The sequence below is a fragment of the Rhamphochromis longiceps genome, linkage group LG17 (assembly GCF_057381845.1).
Source record: "Rhamphochromis longiceps isolate RC_006_pf linkage group LG17, R_longiceps_female_GT1.1, whole genome shotgun sequence".
NCBI classification, from domain to species: Eukaryota; Metazoa; Chordata; class Actinopteri; order Cichliformes; family Cichlidae; genus Rhamphochromis; species Rhamphochromis longiceps.
The window spans coordinates 25,111,725-25,129,876 of record NC_140573.1 but is presented as its reverse complement, the minus strand read 5'-3'; the positions used below and the strand labels follow the sequence as shown (position 1 = coordinate 25,129,876).

At 40.5% G+C, this 18,152-nt stretch overlaps 2 protein-coding genes across 2 annotated transcripts in view; both read left to right on the top strand.

Annotated features, from left to right (window-relative positions):
* Positions 1 to 8,075, top strand: part of fgd6 (FYVE, RhoGEF and PH domain containing 6) — a 33,723-nt gene extending 25,648 nt beyond the window's left edge. Inside the window, exons 7-21 of the mRNA XM_085387691.1 lie at positions 1,216 to 1,372; positions 1,595 to 1,682; positions 2,162 to 2,212; positions 2,303 to 2,361; positions 2,447 to 2,518; positions 3,125 to 3,193; positions 3,279 to 3,362; positions 4,705 to 4,784; positions 4,867 to 4,969; positions 5,057 to 5,200; positions 5,287 to 5,389; positions 5,653 to 5,747; positions 5,833 to 5,961; positions 6,042 to 6,190; positions 6,661 to 8,075. Coding sequence (XP_085243817.1) covers positions 1,216 to 1,372; positions 1,595 to 1,682; positions 2,162 to 2,212; positions 2,303 to 2,361; positions 2,447 to 2,518; positions 3,125 to 3,193; positions 3,279 to 3,362; positions 4,705 to 4,784; positions 4,867 to 4,969; positions 5,057 to 5,200; positions 5,287 to 5,389; positions 5,653 to 5,747; positions 5,833 to 5,961; positions 6,042 to 6,190; positions 6,661 to 6,703 — 1,426 coding nt within the window. The 3' untranslated portion in view covers positions 6,704 to 8,075. The remainder of the gene's footprint in view (positions 1 to 1,215; positions 1,373 to 1,594; positions 1,683 to 2,161; positions 2,213 to 2,302; positions 2,362 to 2,446; positions 2,519 to 3,124; positions 3,194 to 3,278; positions 3,363 to 4,704; positions 4,785 to 4,866; positions 4,970 to 5,056; positions 5,201 to 5,286; positions 5,390 to 5,652; positions 5,748 to 5,832; positions 5,962 to 6,041; positions 6,191 to 6,660) is intronic.
* Positions 8,076 to 12,031: 3,956 nt separating this feature from the next.
* Positions 12,032 to 16,699, top strand: ndufa12 (NADH:ubiquinone oxidoreductase subunit A12). Its single transcript, XM_085387373.1, has 4 exons — positions 12,032 to 12,179; positions 12,502 to 12,587; positions 16,082 to 16,169; positions 16,444 to 16,699. The coding sequence occupies exons 1-4, from the start codon at positions 12,091 to 12,093 to the stop codon at positions 16,622 to 16,624; spliced, it is 444 nt and encodes a 147-aa protein (XP_085243499.1). The 5' UTR covers positions 12,032 to 12,090; the 3' UTR covers positions 16,625 to 16,699.
* Positions 16,700 to 18,152: the final 1,453 nt, after the last annotated feature.

Sequence of the window (18,152 nt, the reverse complement as noted above, 5' to 3'; positions counted from 1 at the left end):
CCATAAACTGAAGTGAAACACCAGTCCCTCGTTTTGAGAATGTTGTTTAAAGTCCTGTGGAGTTTGTAAGCAATACTTCCTCGACTCTCTAGTCTTATATCTCGAGACCAGTAGCTACTCCCAGCATACTGAATCATCATTATGATTTAGATGCTCAATAAAGTTTATTGGAGGTCAATTTGAAACTTTATATGTGGAACTGTGTCAGATAAAGGACCAATAAATATATTTCTCATCAGAACTATTACTTTAAAAAAAAAAAACCAGTGAGATTCATCTTATTATATGTTCATAATGTATCATAAAGTAAAGGGTGACTTGACAGGAGTTTTTAGAGGTGATTTGTTGAGTCAGAGCTGAGTCACCCTAACAGCAAAGAGCTGATCCTCTCTGATCTTTTTACACATGAAGTTGGGACAATCTTTGAAGAATTAAGTAACAACAGCTGCCCTTTCTCACAAAAGGAAAGCGTTCTTTAGACACACTAAAGTCAGCACACTGGATTAGGCAGTGTTGCCTCACACACTCTTTGTTCTGGGGCGCAATGAGACTGTTTAATGTCCAGTCCTGCTGAGTCAGACACTGGCCTTCTCACATGCAGCTCGCTCCGGAAACATCCACTGAGAAACGTTCAGGGCTGCTGTGCCTGTTTGACAACAGCTATAGACTCAAAATATGAGCATTTTAAAACTTATCCTAAAATAAATATAGTGCAGAAATACTCATAATGACACGTGATACTTTACTTTCCTAGTTTTGGTCCAGCAGCTGCACTCTGTATGGTTAAAATTCAGACGTTAGATTAAGTCCTGAAGGTTTCTGTTGTATCTTTGTGTTTCTACATCTTAAGACAGCGCTCTGAACATGTAGGAAAGATAACCAGAATGGCCAAAATTGAATTAAACTGTTATAATATGAATATTCCAGGAATTTAACACTGAACTTCCAGGCAAGTTAGACTAGTAACCACAGTGCTGACACATCCTGACTTTTAGTTGCTTATTTAGAGTTACAGTTTTTTATATTTATCACAATTCATGTGTCATAAAAACTGTTAAACATGAGAGTGAAGTACTTGGACACATTAAATTAAATGCAACACGATTGCTTCTCTGTAGTTGGATGTTTTTCCCCATGATGAAGTTCTTTTTTCTGCTTTAATATATCAGAGCTGTTTCATTGACTTCAGGAAACTTTATGTCCACCTGGTTACAGGAGCGACCATCAGAGGCTGTCGGACATTTTCGTACAGAAAGGTCCTTACCTGAAGATGTACTCCACCTACATCCGCCAGTTTGACAACAACGTGGCTCTGCTGGACGAGCAGTGCAGGAAGAACCCCGCGTTTGCAGCCGTTGTCCGAGAGTTTGAGGTAGAGATCCAAACTTTTTTCCAGCCAGGACTTCAGTGAAGAATTTAAATGAAAAAAAGAAATATCAGAAGCCTCTGCACCATCATAGCCATAATAATAAAGGTCTTTAGATAATATCTGAAACCTCTCATATCTGTGGGATAATTGGGATTTGCTGTGTCTGTGCATCTGTTTGGGTTTTGCAGCAGCATTTAGAGTGACTCTGCTCTTGTTTTGTCTCAGATGAGCCCAAGGTGTGCCAGCTTGGCTCTGAAACACTACCTGCTGAAACCAGTGCAGAGGATCCCTCAGTACCAGCTGTTGCTCACAGGTACAAACTCAGAGAGGTGTATTCACTGCTCCAACACGCTGCAGGTCAAAACTTTATTGAATCTTTTTATTGGCGGCACGAGAACGAAAGCTGGAGTAAAGTCAAGTTTTAACTGTCCTGGTGTTTTGGGAGTGCACTGCCACCCAGTGGACAAATACGATGATCGAAGGAGAGCCTGTTTTCTGCAGAACAAAGTTACAATTATTTACTTTATTACTTTGAGGAAAATAAGAAGCTGTCAGCACACTGAGCTGAGGCTTCTGATATCAAAGAGGGAAAAAAAAATGTTTCAGACAAAAAGTACAAAACTTCTTTTCTTTTATGGATGTTCTGGGACTTTAAGTCTAAACTAAACCCAAAATGACGCCAGAGTCTAGAAAAAAGAAGAAGAAAAGTTCTTCACAACAAAATAAAGCTATGGTTGTATATCCTTGATGAGCTGAAGGTCTGTAATCTGACCCGCTGTTTTTATTCCCTAGATTACCTGAAGAACCTTCCAGAGGACTCTGAAGATTACAAAGACACACAAGGTTAGATAAAGGACATCCCTCACTGCTTCCTGTTTCCACCTTTATGCTGGGCACTTTAACACTGATGCTTTATCTTTGCTGTCCATGCAGCCGCCCTCAGTATCGTGAAGGAGGTGGCCAACCATGCGAATGACATCATGAAGCAAGGGGTAACACCTGATTCCCTTTAAAGCCTTTCAACATTTTTGCAGTGATGGAAAGCCACTTGAGGTGTTTGGTGGTTTGTTTTTGCAGGATAACTTTCAGAAGCTGATGCAGATTCAGTACAGCCTCACTGGGCACCATGAGATCGTTCAGCCAGGCAGGGTATGTCACTCAAAATGTTATTTTTTTTGCCAACAGCCTTAACAGAGTGGTCTGACAGTGGGAGATTGTTTAAGCAACAGCAACACAAATAAGTAACACAAGCAGCATGCGGTAAGCAAAATTTATGGAGGATTAGGGCCACTGGGAAAAAAAAAGTGGGCACATTTTTTTTTTCTTTTCTAGAATTCTGAGATTAAAGTCTGAATTTTGAGAAAAAAGTCCAAATTCTTTATTTAATCTCAGAAATCTGACCTTAAATTCAGAATTCTGACTTTTTTCTTAGAATTCTGACTCTTGTTTTTCAGAATTTTGAAATTTAATTCAGAATTCAGATTTCCCCCCCCTCAGAATTCTGACATTAATCTCAAAATTCTGACTTTTTTCTCAAAATTCTGACTTTTTTCTCAGAATTCTGACTTTTTTCTCAAAATTCTGACTTTTTTTTCTCAGAATTCTGACTTTTTTCTCAAAATTCTGACTTTTGCATGTTCTCAGTGAGAGTAAACTATGGTTAGGTTGTCATAAATGCTGTAAGTGTGCAGAGATAATTACACCGCTGTGGATTATTTGCACGGGTGTAACCTTATAATGTATCCGTGTTTGCAGGTGTTTCTGAAGGAGGGCACGCTGATGAAGCTGTCCAGAAAAGTCATGCAGCCACGAATGTTCTTCCTGGTGAGCAACCAGTGAATTCAACACAATCTTCACCATTACACTCACACTGCCTGCCTCATTTTATTGTTTCTGATTGTTTTTTCAGTTTAATGATGCGCTCATGTACACCACTCCAGTCCAGTCTGCCCAGTATAAACTCAACAGTGTCCTTTCTCTGGCTGGGATGAAGGTTAGAGACGGTGGTGGTTTCTTGTCTTTCTTAACTTTCTTATTGCTGACTTTATTACTTAGAGATCCACCAGCAGATCCAAGACCAGCTGAAAACCTGTTTACACCTAGGCCAATCAAACGTTATTGTGAACTGGAAGTGATGTGCGGGCCAGTTGAGCGTAAGAGGTGTGGTGGGACTTGCAGGTTTTGAATTTGCCACAACTGAAATATAAGGTCTTTGCTTTTTATTCAAGGCACTTGCAATAGGATGTAATATGATGCGTCTATAACAGCTTCAACTCTTCTGGGAAGGTTTTTCAGAAGCTTTCGGAGTGTTTGTGAGTTCTGAGATCAGACGTTGATGTTGGATGAGAAAGTTTGGCTCGCATTATCCGTTCTATTTCATCCCAGAGGTGTTCTGTTGGGTTTAGGAACGGTCTCTGTGCAAGCCAGTCAACTACTTCTACACCAAACTCACTCATCCATGTCTTTATGGATCTGCTTTGTGCAAGGGTGCGCAGTCATGTTGGAGCAGGAAGGGGCCATCCCCAAACTGTTCCCACAAAGTTGGGAGCAAGAAATGTCTTGGTATTCATTTTAATTATGAATTATTATTTGATTTTTATTTTATTCGTTTTTAGTTTTTGCCGTTTCGTTTTATCTATTGTTCTTAACTAACTTGCTGTAAGCACTTTGGTCCTGTGTTGGCTTCAAAGTGCTTTGTAAATAAAGTTGGATTGGATTGGATTGGTATGCTGATGCATTACGAGTTCCTTTCACTGGAACTAAGGGGCCGAGCCAAACTCCTAAAAAACAACCCCACATCATAATCCCCCATCCACCAAACTTAACACTTGGCAAAATGCAGTCAGAAAAGTATCGTTCTCCTGCCGACTGCCAAGACTCATCCATCAGATCATTTATCACTCCCGAGCACACGTCTCCACTGCTCTAGAATCCAGTGGCGGTGTGCTTTACACCACTGCATCTGACTCTTTGCATTATTCTTGGTGACGTATGGCTTGAATGAGGCCGCTCGGCCATTGAAACCCATTCCATGGAGCTCTCCCTTCAGTGTTCATGAGCTAACAACAGCCTGAGCAAAATCTGAGTCTGATTTTTAAAAAAAGTCAAAGTCTGAGTAAAATCTTCAATAAACGATTATATAAAGTTTATGAAAGTGTCGTTTCAGCAACAAAACTGAAAAAAATTGTAGTCCTAAAAGCTGCAGTCGGGGGATCTGCTGGGGGTTTTCTTTTAAACCCTCTACTACACATTTACTCGTGTTGCATCTGCACTGAAATACTGCCTGTTGTGTGTGCAGCAGCAGCTTCAGTTTACTTGCTTTTGAATTTTTGCAGGTGAGTAAGCCCAGCCAGGAGGCCTATCAGAACGAGCTGAACATCGAGAGCGTTGAACGCTCTTTCATCCTGTCAGCGAGGTAAGCACTCGGGCGAGTACTGCATCAGATTTTGTGCACCCATCGTGAGCTGTAAACTCACGAGTGCTGCTTGTGTTCACAGCTCAGCTACCGAGAGAGACGAGTGGCTGGAGGCCATCGCCAAGGCCATAGACGACTACACGAAGAAGAAAATCACCTTCATATCGAGCCGAAGTCAGGAGGAGGTAAGAACGTGACATCTATGTGGGTGGACAGTGTGATAACTTCACCTGGTGTGCATCCATATTAACCCGAAGCCTCTCTCGCCGCAGTCGGAGGGGGTCGTTGATAGCGGTGCCCCGTTAGGCTCAAAGGCTCCCATCTGGATCCCAGACCTGAGGGCCACCATGTGTATGATCTGCACCTGCGAGTTCACCCTCACTTGGAGGAGGCACCATTGTCGCGCCTGTGGAAAGGTCTGTATCGCTATAACAACGGCCACTCCGTCACATTTTCTATTACATGACCCTTTTCTCATGGCGGCTCTGTGTGCGTCCAACAGGTGGTGTGTCAGGCGTGCTCTGCCAACAAATACTACCTGGAGTACTTAAAGAACCAACCAGCTCGTGTGTGTGATCACTGCTTTGCAAAGCTACAGGAGAACAGTGAGTACAGAGGAAGGTTGCGCTGGATAACCAGCAGCAGGATGTCTCAGTTTAAGTGTTTGGAAGGATGTGAAAAGGCAAAAAGCGCCAAAGAACTGAGATCTGATGATTTTATAATTTGATACGTACACTTATGGACATTTTCACAGCCTGAAGTCTTAATCAATTAAGGATAAAACTAAATTTCCTATACTGTAGGTTATTTACTTTTTGGTATAACTCCTGTCTTCTGTCCTATTTAGTAACATGTTATCATATTTTAGGTGACCGCTGTGCTTCAACATCAATTTCTCCCATCAAATCTGGAGCTTTCTCCTTCACCAGGAAACAGAAGAAGATTCCTGCTGCACTGAAAGAGGTAAACAGGCTAAATTTATGTCAAATGTGTGATGTTATTTTGCATCTTTGGCATTGCAAGGATTCATTTTTTGCATGTTTACCAGGTGTCTGCCAACACTGAGAATTCCTCCATGAGTGGCTACCTAAACAGGTCAAAAGGCAACAAGAAGCAGTGGAAGAGGCTGTGGTTTGTCATTAAGAATAAAGTCCTGTACACCTACGCTGCCAGCGAGGTACTGTAGCTAAGTGATCTCATGTTTTTCTGTAAGCTGTGCATTTTTTCAGACTTTGAACACGTATTTTTTCCGTGTAGGATGTGGCAGCGTTGGAGAGCCAACCTTTGCTGGGTTTCTTCCTGAGAGAGGAGAAGAACGGACCCGCTCAGAAGCTGCAGTTCAAGCTGTATCACAAAAACACACTGTTCTACATCTTCAAAGCTGACGACATCCCCACGGCACAGAGGTATCTGACAAACAGTCCAGTAATGTGGTAATATTAGAGATTTTTGTTTGCATTTGTGGTAACTACATGAAACAGGTGTTTGATTCCAGTGTGGTTGTTAATACTGTTAATATCCAGAGAGCAGGCAATGAGCTGATTTCATGTTGCATTTTCACAGCTAACAAACACATTTTAAAACACTCCGTTTGTCCTAATCTGAAGCTGAAATCTAGTCTCTGTTCAGTATAGCTTCAGTATTATGGGATATATCACAATTTCAGTTTCACTTTAGAAAGGGACACTTAGGTAAACATCCACATCACTATGTGGGTTAGGCGGTTTCTTTTCCTACATTTTGATGTCAGAAAATAACATAAATAACTATTGCTTAAACAGATCTTGCTGTGAATAAGATCAAAAAGTTGATCCGAGTGCATTAAAACTCAATAGTAATTCAGCTTATTTTCTGTTTTTGGCATTCTTACTTTCAGATGGATCGAAGCCTTCCAGGAGGCAATGATTCTCGAGCAGTAATCCCCCTTTTTTCAGTAGTGAAGTTGTGTGACAGCCCCGGAGCCAGTTGAAAGACAACTTACGACCCCTGATTGATCACAGGTCAGAGGTCACCAGCTCAGGAAGGACTCCAGGTGGACTGTCTACCTTAAACTGAAGCCTGCTGCAGAGCGTCACAAACTCTGCTTGGAAGCCAGACTCCTTTAGCTCTCCAAGAACTGGTTTTTCTGAACTTATTTTCAGCTTCTGATGCTCAGCGGTGCAAAAAGCGAGTAGCAGCTGCGGGTCAAAGGTCAAGTCCAGAAGCACGTGTGTGGAAGTGAGACCAAACAGTTGACTGGGCTTTTTAAAGTCCCTCGGAAATCCTTGGAAGTCGGAAGTCTGGGGATGATTTTTCAAACGCTGTTGGGCGAAGGAATCCGTGTGAAACAAACTTCATACTGGCTGCACACAAATAACATAAAATACCAATCATGTGTGATTGGCACTAATGTCTGAGGAGAGTTCATATATGTAACAGCATGGGCTTTTAATGTGAAAATCAGGCTTTAACAGAAACAGGAAGTGGACATTCTGCTCTTTAAATGCATCTCTCTGGTCAAGAGATTCTTTAATAACAAACATCCTGGAGACAACTGGAAGTGTCATGAAGATTATTGTATGTAGGTTTTTTTGGCCTGTTGAGCCACATAGGAAGTGGTCAAAGGGTAAAACTGTGTACATTAAAGAACAACGCTGACCTTGTTTGTTTTTTTTTTGGTTTTTTTGCTGTTGTTGTTATTGTTGTTTTTTAAAGCCGAGAGCTAATATTTATAAAATAGGAAGATTTATTGTTTAAAAAGCGCAGGCTGCATTTAATTTTGGGAGTCAGGGTTTGTTATCAGAGACCTTCATACCCTTCAAAATAATTTTATTTTTAATACATGGGGCTTTTTTTAATGAGAAAACACTGTAGGCAATACACATGAACTATATATTTCTAAGGAAATATTCATTCTTGCATTTAGCAGACTTTGTGCCTTCTATATCCTCCTGTTTGAGATAGACTGCAGCAGCACAGATTGAAATTCCTTGCAGCGTAGGACATGCATGGCGCACTGTCCCGCGTCCTGCTAGGGTTCTCAGCCTTTCAACATGTTTAAAAAAACTGCATTTTGTTGCAGTCTGTTTGTTTGTTGCACACAGTCTGTGTGTTGATGTCACATTTGAACAAACCCAGAAACAGAAACCTTTTTTTTTTAGTAAAGTAATAAAAAGGGGGGAGAGTGTCATCAGAGCTTATACAATAACATTTGTAAACATCCACTCTATACGCGTTAGAGTCTCTTATAAACAGCATTTCTAAACTGTCAGGAAACAGTTTTTAATAAAATATATATGAATATAAAACGTATCCTCTTGTCTTCATTTCTGTGATTAAAAGCAGTGGCTATTTGGTGCCACAGTCATTAGCGCTGTCACCTCACAGCAAGAAGAGTCTGAATCCACCTACTGGTTAGGTTCTTTGGGTCCTCTGCCTTCCTTCCACAGTCCAAAGACATGCATCTTAAGTTAAATAGTGATTTATAAATTGTGTGAATGTAAAGGTGAATGGCTGCCTGTCTAAGTTAGACCTGCAACATACCAGGGAGGTCCTGAGAACGTTCTGCTCTGACATTCAGTCATGCATCTATTTTAAGGCCCAAGATTTTTCTTAAATTACAAATCTTACATAGGTGCTTAAAAACCTGATTTTCTTCAATTTCATGAAAACTGATCTTCTCTGAAGTGGCAGGTTTATTTACAACAAAGTGTTTCACAATGCTTGAGGCAGAAGGTTTCCAGTTAGTGAATTTGTCTAGATTCACAATTCTCTGTCAGATTTCTTTTAGGCTTCTACACAGAAGAGAATAGGGGTAAGTTAAACAGAGTAAAACAAAGCAAACATACAAGCAAAGAGAGGCAGCTTCACAAATGCAGTTATTTCAATGATCCGGCATCAACTGACGTTCTTCATTAACCTCCAGGTCCTTGGAGTTGGAGGGTGAGGACCCAGGAGAAGAGCTCAGGAAAGAGCAGTAAGGAGGAGAGGGAAAGAAAAAAGGAGGACTAGGAGACCGTGATGAGAATGTCCATCTTACTCAGGCTTTTTGCTTTAGACTTTTCATTTTGGATCATTCTATGTGCAGAAATGTGCTTAAATCCCTGAAAACTGTTAAACTCACCACAGATATTCATTTACTGGCTGTAATAGCAACATTTCATGGTTTCATGAATTGTGTTCATCTTGCACCCAACCACTTTTATCCAATACTACTTTAAATTCTGCTCTAATACAAAACCAGTACTGATGACCAGAATGCACAAATTCCATACTTGACAACACAATAAAGAACAACAAAAAATCAGAATGTGTTTGTATGCAAAAGCTCATCTGGAGAGCCAAACTCCTCGATGAGGGCTTCACTCATTTTCTTGATAATGCATGATGGTGCATGTTTTTCTTAAGAGCACTCAGATATTATGTGCTTGTGATGTTATCTACAACCACATCTGTAAGACATCTGATGACAGCTTTCATTTCGTCAAAATTCAAAATGCCTCACCTTCAGGTATGAAGTATTTAGGAATATTATTAAAACCCGACTTGGAGGATATTATGCTTTCAAATGTGGAACCTCTCCTCCTAAAGATAAAAACAAATCTGGATAAATGGGGTAAATTGAATCTTACACTATGGGGTAAAATTAATGTGATTAAAATGATGGTGGTCCCACAGTTCAATTATGTTTCCATGATGTTACCTGTACGAATTCCTTTGCACATATTTGGTCAAATTGAGAAGTTAATCAAAGATTTTTTGTGGAATAACGAGAAGCCGAGAGTGAATATAAAGAAAATGTGGGCCTCTAAAGACATTGGGGGAATGGCCCTCCCAAATGTGAAGTTGTATAATTTAGCTTTTGAATTGTCAAGACTGGCCAAATACTGGACAGGATCGGGCTCTGAGCTGAGCTGGATGAAGATCGAACAGGAACTAGCGAGCCCCTTCACACCTTTGGATGTTCTCTCGCAGGGCGCGGCAACTAATGGACAAGACTCTCATGATAACCCAGTGCTCAGGTATTCCAAAGCTGTCTGGGTGGAGGTGCACAAGTTGTGTGGAGCATCTCATCTAAGACAACCTTATGCCTCGCTATGGAACAATATTGCTGTAAGGATTAGGCGGAAAACTGTGTTCTGGAAGGAATGGCTTGTCAAAGGCATACGCAGGATAAGTGATCTTTACTCAGGGGGAGTGTTTATGTCATTTGCTGAAATAACCCGAAAATACGGTTTGATAAGAGAAAATAATTTTTGGAAATATTTACAAATAAGGGATTGTGTTACCAAAGGAAAATTTGCTCAAAGCTCGAATATGGTGGTGGAGTTTTTAGAATTGTCCAGTACAGCACATAGGGCAGCGGTTTTCTACAAACTGTTTAACAATCCAAAAAAAGAGATATGTGAAAACTTGAGGGTTATATGGTAGAGGGATCTGGGTTGTGCAATTTCTAAAGAAGACTGGCGCAGAATTTTGTCATTCTCTGATAAATATATAAGAGAGGCCAGGGGTAAATTTACTCAGTATAAATTAATACACAGGTGGTACTTCACTCCATCCAAACTTTATAGAATGGGAATTAGTCCCAGTAATGTATGCTGGAAATGTAGATCAGATCCAGGGACATTTATGCATGCTATTTGGGAATGTGGGAAAGTTTATCCCTTTTGGCAAAAAGTATTGGACAAAATAGGAAGGTGGATTGTTTTGATGATACCCCTGTCACCAAGACTGTGCTTATTAGGGGATCGGTCAGTATTACCTGGGGTTTCAAAATATGACTTTGTGGTTATAAAGGTGGGGGTGATCGCAGCGGCTCGAGTTATTCTCAGTGTATGGAAGGAACCGTCTCCTCCAGAATATAATAGGTGGAAAGAAACTATGCTGAAAATGGTGTCGTATGAAAAACTCTTGGCTAGGATTAATGATGATAGGGAGGGTTTTGACAAATCGTGGGGACGTGTTTTTGGCTGAGATGGTTGGAACTTATTTGGTCAGGGCAATTATCTTTAGTCATGTTGTACGCTTGCTGCACTGTTTGTTTGTGTAGGCACTCAGTAAGGGAATGACTTAAAGATTTGAGTTAACTGATTTGAGTTTTTTTTTTTTTTTATTATATTTTATATTTTTTTTGTTTTTTTTTTCTGTTGTTGTTTGTTGGTTGTTTTGTTTGTTTTAGTGTTGTGAAATGTTAAAAACAAATAAAGACTTCAAGTATAAAAAAAAAAATTCAAAATGCCTTTTGTGTGGAATATGCATTTCTTGAGGATCTTCATGATCCAAGAAATGCAGTCATTGGCAATTCTCTCAGCAGCAAGAAGTGATATCAAACTTTTAGGGGGATCCTCCTGTAAGTTCTTAGAGGTTGATGGCTGACTTTGACCTTCTGTAGGCCCAGTGTCAGTGATTGGTTCAGGCTCAGGGCTTTGTTCTGGAGGTTGGTCCTGCTCTAGTACACTTCACACAGGAGACGGTTTTATTTTTGGGAGGAGAATCTGGACTTGACTGTGGTTCACACAGTCTGTCACTTTCTTTTTCCTCTGTTGGGGTCAGTGCTCTTAAAATCACATCCTGGATGTCTTCCATGGCACGAGAAACGTTTTACTTTGGACGGTTTGATCCAAAGCATCATTCTGTAACCACACTTTTGCATGGAGTCTTCAACAGTCACGTAGACGACTTCAAAAGAAAAGGGTAACTCATCTGTTTGCTCTGGAGACCTAGAGATTACCGCACTTGTCATTATGTTCTCGGGGGTTTCTGGATAAGGTTAACGTGCTCTGCCCGGGTTAATTTATTAAACAGTTGATCAATATTAGGTTTGATGGTGTTAAAATGGCGTTAAAATCAACTTATTCGTACACACACATTCACATTCAACAAAGACCAAAGCACGAGTGCTCAAATTAATGTGGTTTCTAAGTTAGTACATCTGCGTCCCATAAGGAAAGAATATAAACATCAGTAAAGCTTTTTTCAAATCGTCTCTCCCTCTTGTAGTGGACATCGGATCTTGCTTAACCTCCTAGGACCTGGCGTCCACATATGTCACATTTTGGGTTATTTAGACCAAAATACTAAATCTGGTGATTCTTTGTTTTTACATTCATCGGGTCCTAATATGCCCAAATATCAAAGAGAAATTAAAAATGCATGCCATGGAAGAGTTCGGGTCTTAGGAGGTTAAAGACCAAGTTATGTGACGTAATCCTGCGGAGCGAGAGAGAGAGAGAGAGAGAGAGAGAGAGAGAGAAGATGGAACTGAAGTTCTGGGCCTTGTTTCCCCCGACCGAACGGTCCGTCCTAGTAATCTTTCCGTCTTAAGATGGCGGGGTATGGAAACCTTGTCCGAAGGGCTTTGGGGCAGATAGGAGGTCATGGAGGAGTCCGGGGTTTTTTGCTCCAGCTGTTCAGGTGAGTTTAATAAGACGTGTGTGCCGTCTGTGTTTATCCGCTGGAGGTGAAAGATAAGGGTTAAATGCGGCAGAAGAGAAGCGGGGATTTGGAGAGCTAGCTGATGTTAGCATGCTGTAAAGGACTCCTGATTAGCTAGACATTAAGAAAATGGTGTAAAGTCCATTAAAGGGCTTGAGGAAATGTGTGAAAACTATCAAAACTTTAGGACTTTAAAGGTGATTCGTTTTCAAAATAAGGTTATGTAAATGCTACATGATGTTGTGTTTATGACCTGCAAGTTTTGGGGAAACTAACGTCTGTCTTCCTATTTTATTGGCAGAGTGAATGATATAAAAACGGGCACACTGGTCGGTGTGGATAAATATGGAAATAAATACTATGAGGACAAGAAGCATTACTTCTTCGGTGAGTCAAATTAATTTCAGAGCGCTATAGTAACTGTTTCACGTCTACAGATCTTTCTGTTATCTGGTTTCACTCATCCTAATGTTTGCAGTCAGGGTAGTTTAAGGTGGGTATCAACTTGCTAAATCAGTCTGGGATTTACTGATCCAGCCGTGATCTTTTCACGTTTATTTATATTTTACTAGGAAAATGGAAAATTAGGTGCAGCGATTTATTGCAACATGTGCAAACATACATGTAAATTAGGGGTGCAACGATATTCGTATTGATATTGAACCGTTCGATACAGTGCTTTCGGTTCGGTTCGCATATGTATCGAACAATACAACATTTGTAATTTATTTTATCAACTTTCCTTCTGAAGATGCTGTCTGTGTTGAGTGCTCAGTGAATCTGCGTTCGACTACTCCGCCTAGGCTGCACTGTCGAGCGCAGATCCACTGAGCGCTCAACACAGACAGCATAGTCAGGAAGAAGAGCGCAGGGCAAGCTAGCGAGACAGAAGTTAAGCTCCCCCACCCTCATTCAGATCTGGCGTTTGGAATTATTTTGGTTTTCATGTGACGTATGACCCTGAAGGTAAGCTCATGGACTAAAGTAAAACAGTATGTTGGATGTGCCATGCAATGCTCAATTACATGGGTGGGAGCTAGCGTGTTAGCGCAGTTAGCTCGTTAACTGTTGGCCGTCTAGCCCCACGCACGGGGCGATCGGCGGTAGCTCGTTAACGGAGATTTGCCGTGTTGTGGCGTTAAGGTCATTTCAACGAGATTAACCTGAAAGCACTAGTGGGAACACAACGAATATGACTGCACATTTACGCCGACATCATCCTAGTGCAAAGACAAAAACAACAAGCATGCTACTAACTTTAGCCGAGTCATTTAGACAGCTGTTAGCACATGATTCTCCTTATGGGGACCTGATATGTTTAATATGCTGCTGAGAATATAGCCCAGAAGAAGCGGATAGTATAGCTTTTATTTTGGAAAGAGACATTTCTCTGTAATAAACTCTCTTTTCCAAAGATGAGTGATTCCTCAATCAGATACAGAGCTCGCAATATCGCTAGCCCGACGTCCTGGGGATAGCGATTTTTTTCAGTCAGGCTACCAAAATCTATCTCTTCCCTGCCCGTCGGGCTATTGTAGGAAGGAAAAATATATGTCAATGCTTTTGCATTCTTTCGGAAATGTAGCTGGGTAATTATGTCATTGGCATCGGTGAGCCACTGTCAATATGTGACATATTGAAATCGCGTTTGAATTTGCGCTTGTTTTTTTGCTTTCACTTTGCAATCGTGCGAACTGTGTATAGAGAGCGACAGTCTTATTAATCGTTAGCTTACTATGCAAACATGACAAGTGAAATCTCCCGCAGCAAGCTTAAACATGTGAGAGGTTGATCGCGCAGAGAATCGCTGAGCTTATGTGAGTGCGTGTGTAAAAGCAGCAGGATATATATATTTTAGTTCTGCTGAGCCAAATAAGACAGGTCAGGGTGAAGAAGTGACAGCCAAAGAAAAGCTTACCACAAAACGGAGAAGTTATGACAAATCAGACTATAAGGCAAAAAGAAAGTGCAGCTTTATGGTTTCATGGACAAAAGAATTTCTGTGGCTGCAATATGACGAGCTAAATAACCAGGGCTGCACATAAGTCCGCAGGTGCGCATTCGCTGTCAAAATAAAAAACACGCACAAGGGTTAGGGTTAAATTTAAAAACTGTACTTTTGAGTTAAAATATATATTTATAATTTTAATAAATGACAAATTAAAAAGGCATGAACATTTTTTTGTATCGAAAAAACATCGAACCGTGACACCAAAGTATCGAACCGAACCGTGAATTTTGTGTATCGTTGCACCCCTAATGTAAATGTACTTTCTCTGCTTTGTCTTATATACAGTTCTAATTCTAATGTTTAATGTGACCACCACTTTTCTTTAACACATCCTGAACTCTCTCAGGTGAGATTTCTTGTAATGTTTTTAAGTAGTCTTCAGGAATAGCTCTCCAGCTTCTTGAAGGACACTCAAAGCTCTTGTTTGGATGTTTGCTGCCTTTAGATGGTCCCACACTGCTTCAGTAATGTTAATGTATGAGCTCTAGGGAGGCCAGTCCATGTCTGATAGTGCTCCATTGTGTGTCTTTCTATCCATGTACGCTTTAACTGCATTGGCAGCGTGCTTGGATCAATGTCATGCAGGAACACGAAGCTCCTGTCAGTCAGATTTCTTTCAGATGATATTGCATGGTGGTCATGGCCGCAAACCATGACAGAGCCTCTACCATGTTTTACAGATGGTTGTACATGCTCACGTTTGTCTTCCTCTCCTGACCTTATTCCATCAGAATCAGTTCCACTGATTTTCAGTCTAGTTCTCATGTAATTTGGCATACCCCAGCCTTTTCTCCCGCCCTTCCTTAAGAATGGCTTCTTGACAACCACTTTTCCACTGAGACCATTACTGGTGAGGTCTCCGTGATTCAGTGAGGTTTTTAGATGATCAGCTGAAGCACCAGATGCATCTCTCAGTTCTTGTCATGTCTTATAATTCTTAAGAACATGGCCTTCAGATACTGTTTATCTGGTGTAGATAGTTTTTAGGCCTGCCACTTTTTTTTTTGTTTTTGTTTTGTCACGCACTTGTCCAGTTTCCTCAAACCTTTTAAGGACACACTGCACATCATGGTGAGATATGCCAAGCTTTCAGCTGATAGCTCTTTGGGAATCACCTTGGGGAGAGGAAGGTCTGTGTGTCTGTTCTTAGACTGCTGCCCCCATGACTCAAACAGTACATTTATGACGATTAAATTTGTTTGATGCCAGGAAGGAATGCTGGCCAGCAGACTGTGTGACTATGGTTTTTATCAGTATCACAACTCAGATTAATGTATATTCCAGTAAATGAATGGTTAGATGTGAGGGACTCTGTTGTGTTTAAAAAATAAAATAAAAAAATCCCAGCTTCAATTCCGGCAGGAGTAAAGATCGTGCCTCAGGCATTAGGAACCAGTGTACTTCAAGCCTGGTTCAGTAAGAGGCACTGATGTCCGAGAGATCTTCCAGAAATAGTGATGCTGATTTACAGAGAACTGAGAATCGGTCCAAACTCATTGAGCAGGTTAGGGCTGCTGCATCAGTTACCATGGTGATGAAGAGGAAGAGAAGTGAACCATCTTGGCAACACTGAAAATTCAGGGTTTAACCTGAATTTGACCTTGGCGATTCCCTAATCTTGCTCCATAGCACAGACATTATGTCAATGGTGACCTGTCTATGGTTAGAGGAAGGATTTGAGTTCAGTTTAAGTCAACTGCCTTTGACAGGAAAAATATAGTAAAGCCAAAGTAAATTAAACTTCAGGTCTTTGATGGGTCTCCAGCAACCTGTTGGATGTTAGGAGGTTAAGTGTAATTTAGGATGAATTTAAATGCTCCTTCAAAGAAAATCCCTAGTCTTAGTTTGTGTTTTGTCTTTGTGCGATCAGGACGTCACCGCTGGGTGATCTACACCACAGAAATGAACGGGAAGAGGACTCTGTGGGAGGTGGACGGCAGCATGGTGCCAGCTGAATGGTGCGGCTTTTATAATGGATTCAAATAGGGTCTGGAATCAGTTAAAAAGCTCAATAAGAAATGTAGAAAACCAATAATGTACATTTTTAATGTTAGAAAGTGTCCATAATATATAATTGTGTATATATAATTTTCCAGTAATCCAAATTATGTTTAGTATTTACTGTAAAGAATAATGTTTTGTGTGAAAGAGGAATCTTTTATTTTTTTAAGACTTAGAGTTTGATCATTTAAAAGCTGGTGTTGTTTAAGCCTCCCTCTGTGCACTCTTCAGGCATTGCTGGCTGCACTGCATGACCGACAACCCCCCTACCACACATCCTCCGGAGCCCAAGAAGTTCCTGGCTGAGATTCACCAGTTCAACGTGAGCGGCACCCCACAGCAGTATGTGCCCTATTCTACCACCCGCAAGAAGATCCACGAGTGGATCCCCCCCAAAGCCGGAGCTCAGTGAGCTCGTCATCATCCACATTTTAAATTATGGTTCCTTTCCTGTATCCCTGTCGTAAATAAAACCTCTATACCTGTGTTTGTGGTGTGAGTCCTTACGTGAAAGGGTTTTCACTTTTTTTCTTGAAAGCTTGGACATCAGACACCTCTAAATTGTTTTTAAATCAAAAACATCATGTATGTAGTATAATGGCTTTGGTGATTTTCTACAAATAGAAATGATTTTAGATGCTGTTCAAAGAAGATGGAGAACCTTGGAGTTTATTGATGTTTTAAGCTTTTAAAACCACACACACTGCTACACCATGCTACACCATGCTACCAGCCCTGTACTGTTGGTACAATACAGGATTCATGCGTTAATATTTACACAAAATTCTGACCCTATGTTGCAGCAGCATTAAAACTAATCAGAAAAGATGTTTGGTTTTTTTTTTCAAATGTCTGTTGTCCAAATTTGTTACCTTAGTTTCCTGATGACGATTCTGCTTGTAGCCCATCTTCTTTAAGGTTTCAGATGCTCTTCTGCATATTTTGGTAATAAGAGATTTTTTTAGTTTCTTTTTGCTTCCTACCAGCTTTTCCTCTGAGTTTTTCCTTTTTTTTTTTTTTTTATCAGTGCACATTAGGTGGAAACATCTCTTTGCTTATTTTAAGCTTTTCATGGATGCTCAGATATTTTTGTAATTCCACTAAATTGGCTCTGCATTGCAGAAAAACTCATTCGCAGAGGTGTGACAGAAAGAGAGAGAGAAAAAAATTAAATCCAAACAGACTAAAACTCAAACACTGGACAGGAAGTCAAGACCAGAACTGCATTAGTAAACTGGTTGCACTGTGTGTCTGTTGTGTGTGCCTGTTGATTAGTGCAGGATTAGGCTGAGCTGGAGGAAAATTGCAGCCTGCAGCACTTCACTGAGATATGCAGAGATCCTCTCAAGTGCCCGACTAAAAGCCGCACTGATGGTAACACAGTGCCACACTCCCTGTGAATGTCAAGACCAGCCCAGAGCTCTCTGCAGGGCTGCACACTGACAGGTACGTCTGTCTTTTATTATTTACACAGTCTGAGTATCTGAGCATTTCCACACATCCCTTTTTACTCCAACATAGGTTGCACCTTTTTATTGGTGTCCACTTTGCAAAAATGATGTGCAGCATTTGACAGTCTGTTTGCATCATTTATTAAAAATATAAGTAGTTTGGAAAACTCAGTGTTTTTTCGCACCTCTTTGTATATTTATACAAAAAAAAAAAGATTAAAAAACAAACAAACATTTTCTTCTCTAATCATACCAAGAATGTCATAATGATCTGACAGCTGTTTGTTATGCTGTGAAAAGAAGAAAAATGTTCACTGTTGAACAAGGAAATGTGGCAGCAACGGTTGTGTTTTTTTGTTTGTTTGTTTGTTTTTTAAACCCTTTAAAATATACTTTTTTTTGGGGGGGGGGGGGGGATTTCCTTTATTCTAAAGTAGTTTAAAACCTTCCACAAATTAAATAAAATGATCAGAATGAGAAGAAATAACA

Coding starts and splice junctions, on each gene's coding strand:
- ndufa12 (XM_085387373.1), top strand. CDS start 12,091: ATGGCGGGGTATGGAAACCTTGTCCGAAGGGCTTTGGGGCAGATAGGA. Junction 12,588..16,081: donor CAAGAAGCATTACTTCTTCG/GTGAGTCAAATT, acceptor TTGTGCGATCAG/GACGTCACCGCTGGGTGATC. Junction 16,170..16,443: donor AGCATGGTGCCAGCTGAATG/GTGCGGCTTTTA, acceptor TGCACTCTTCAG/GCATTGCTGGCTGCACTGCA.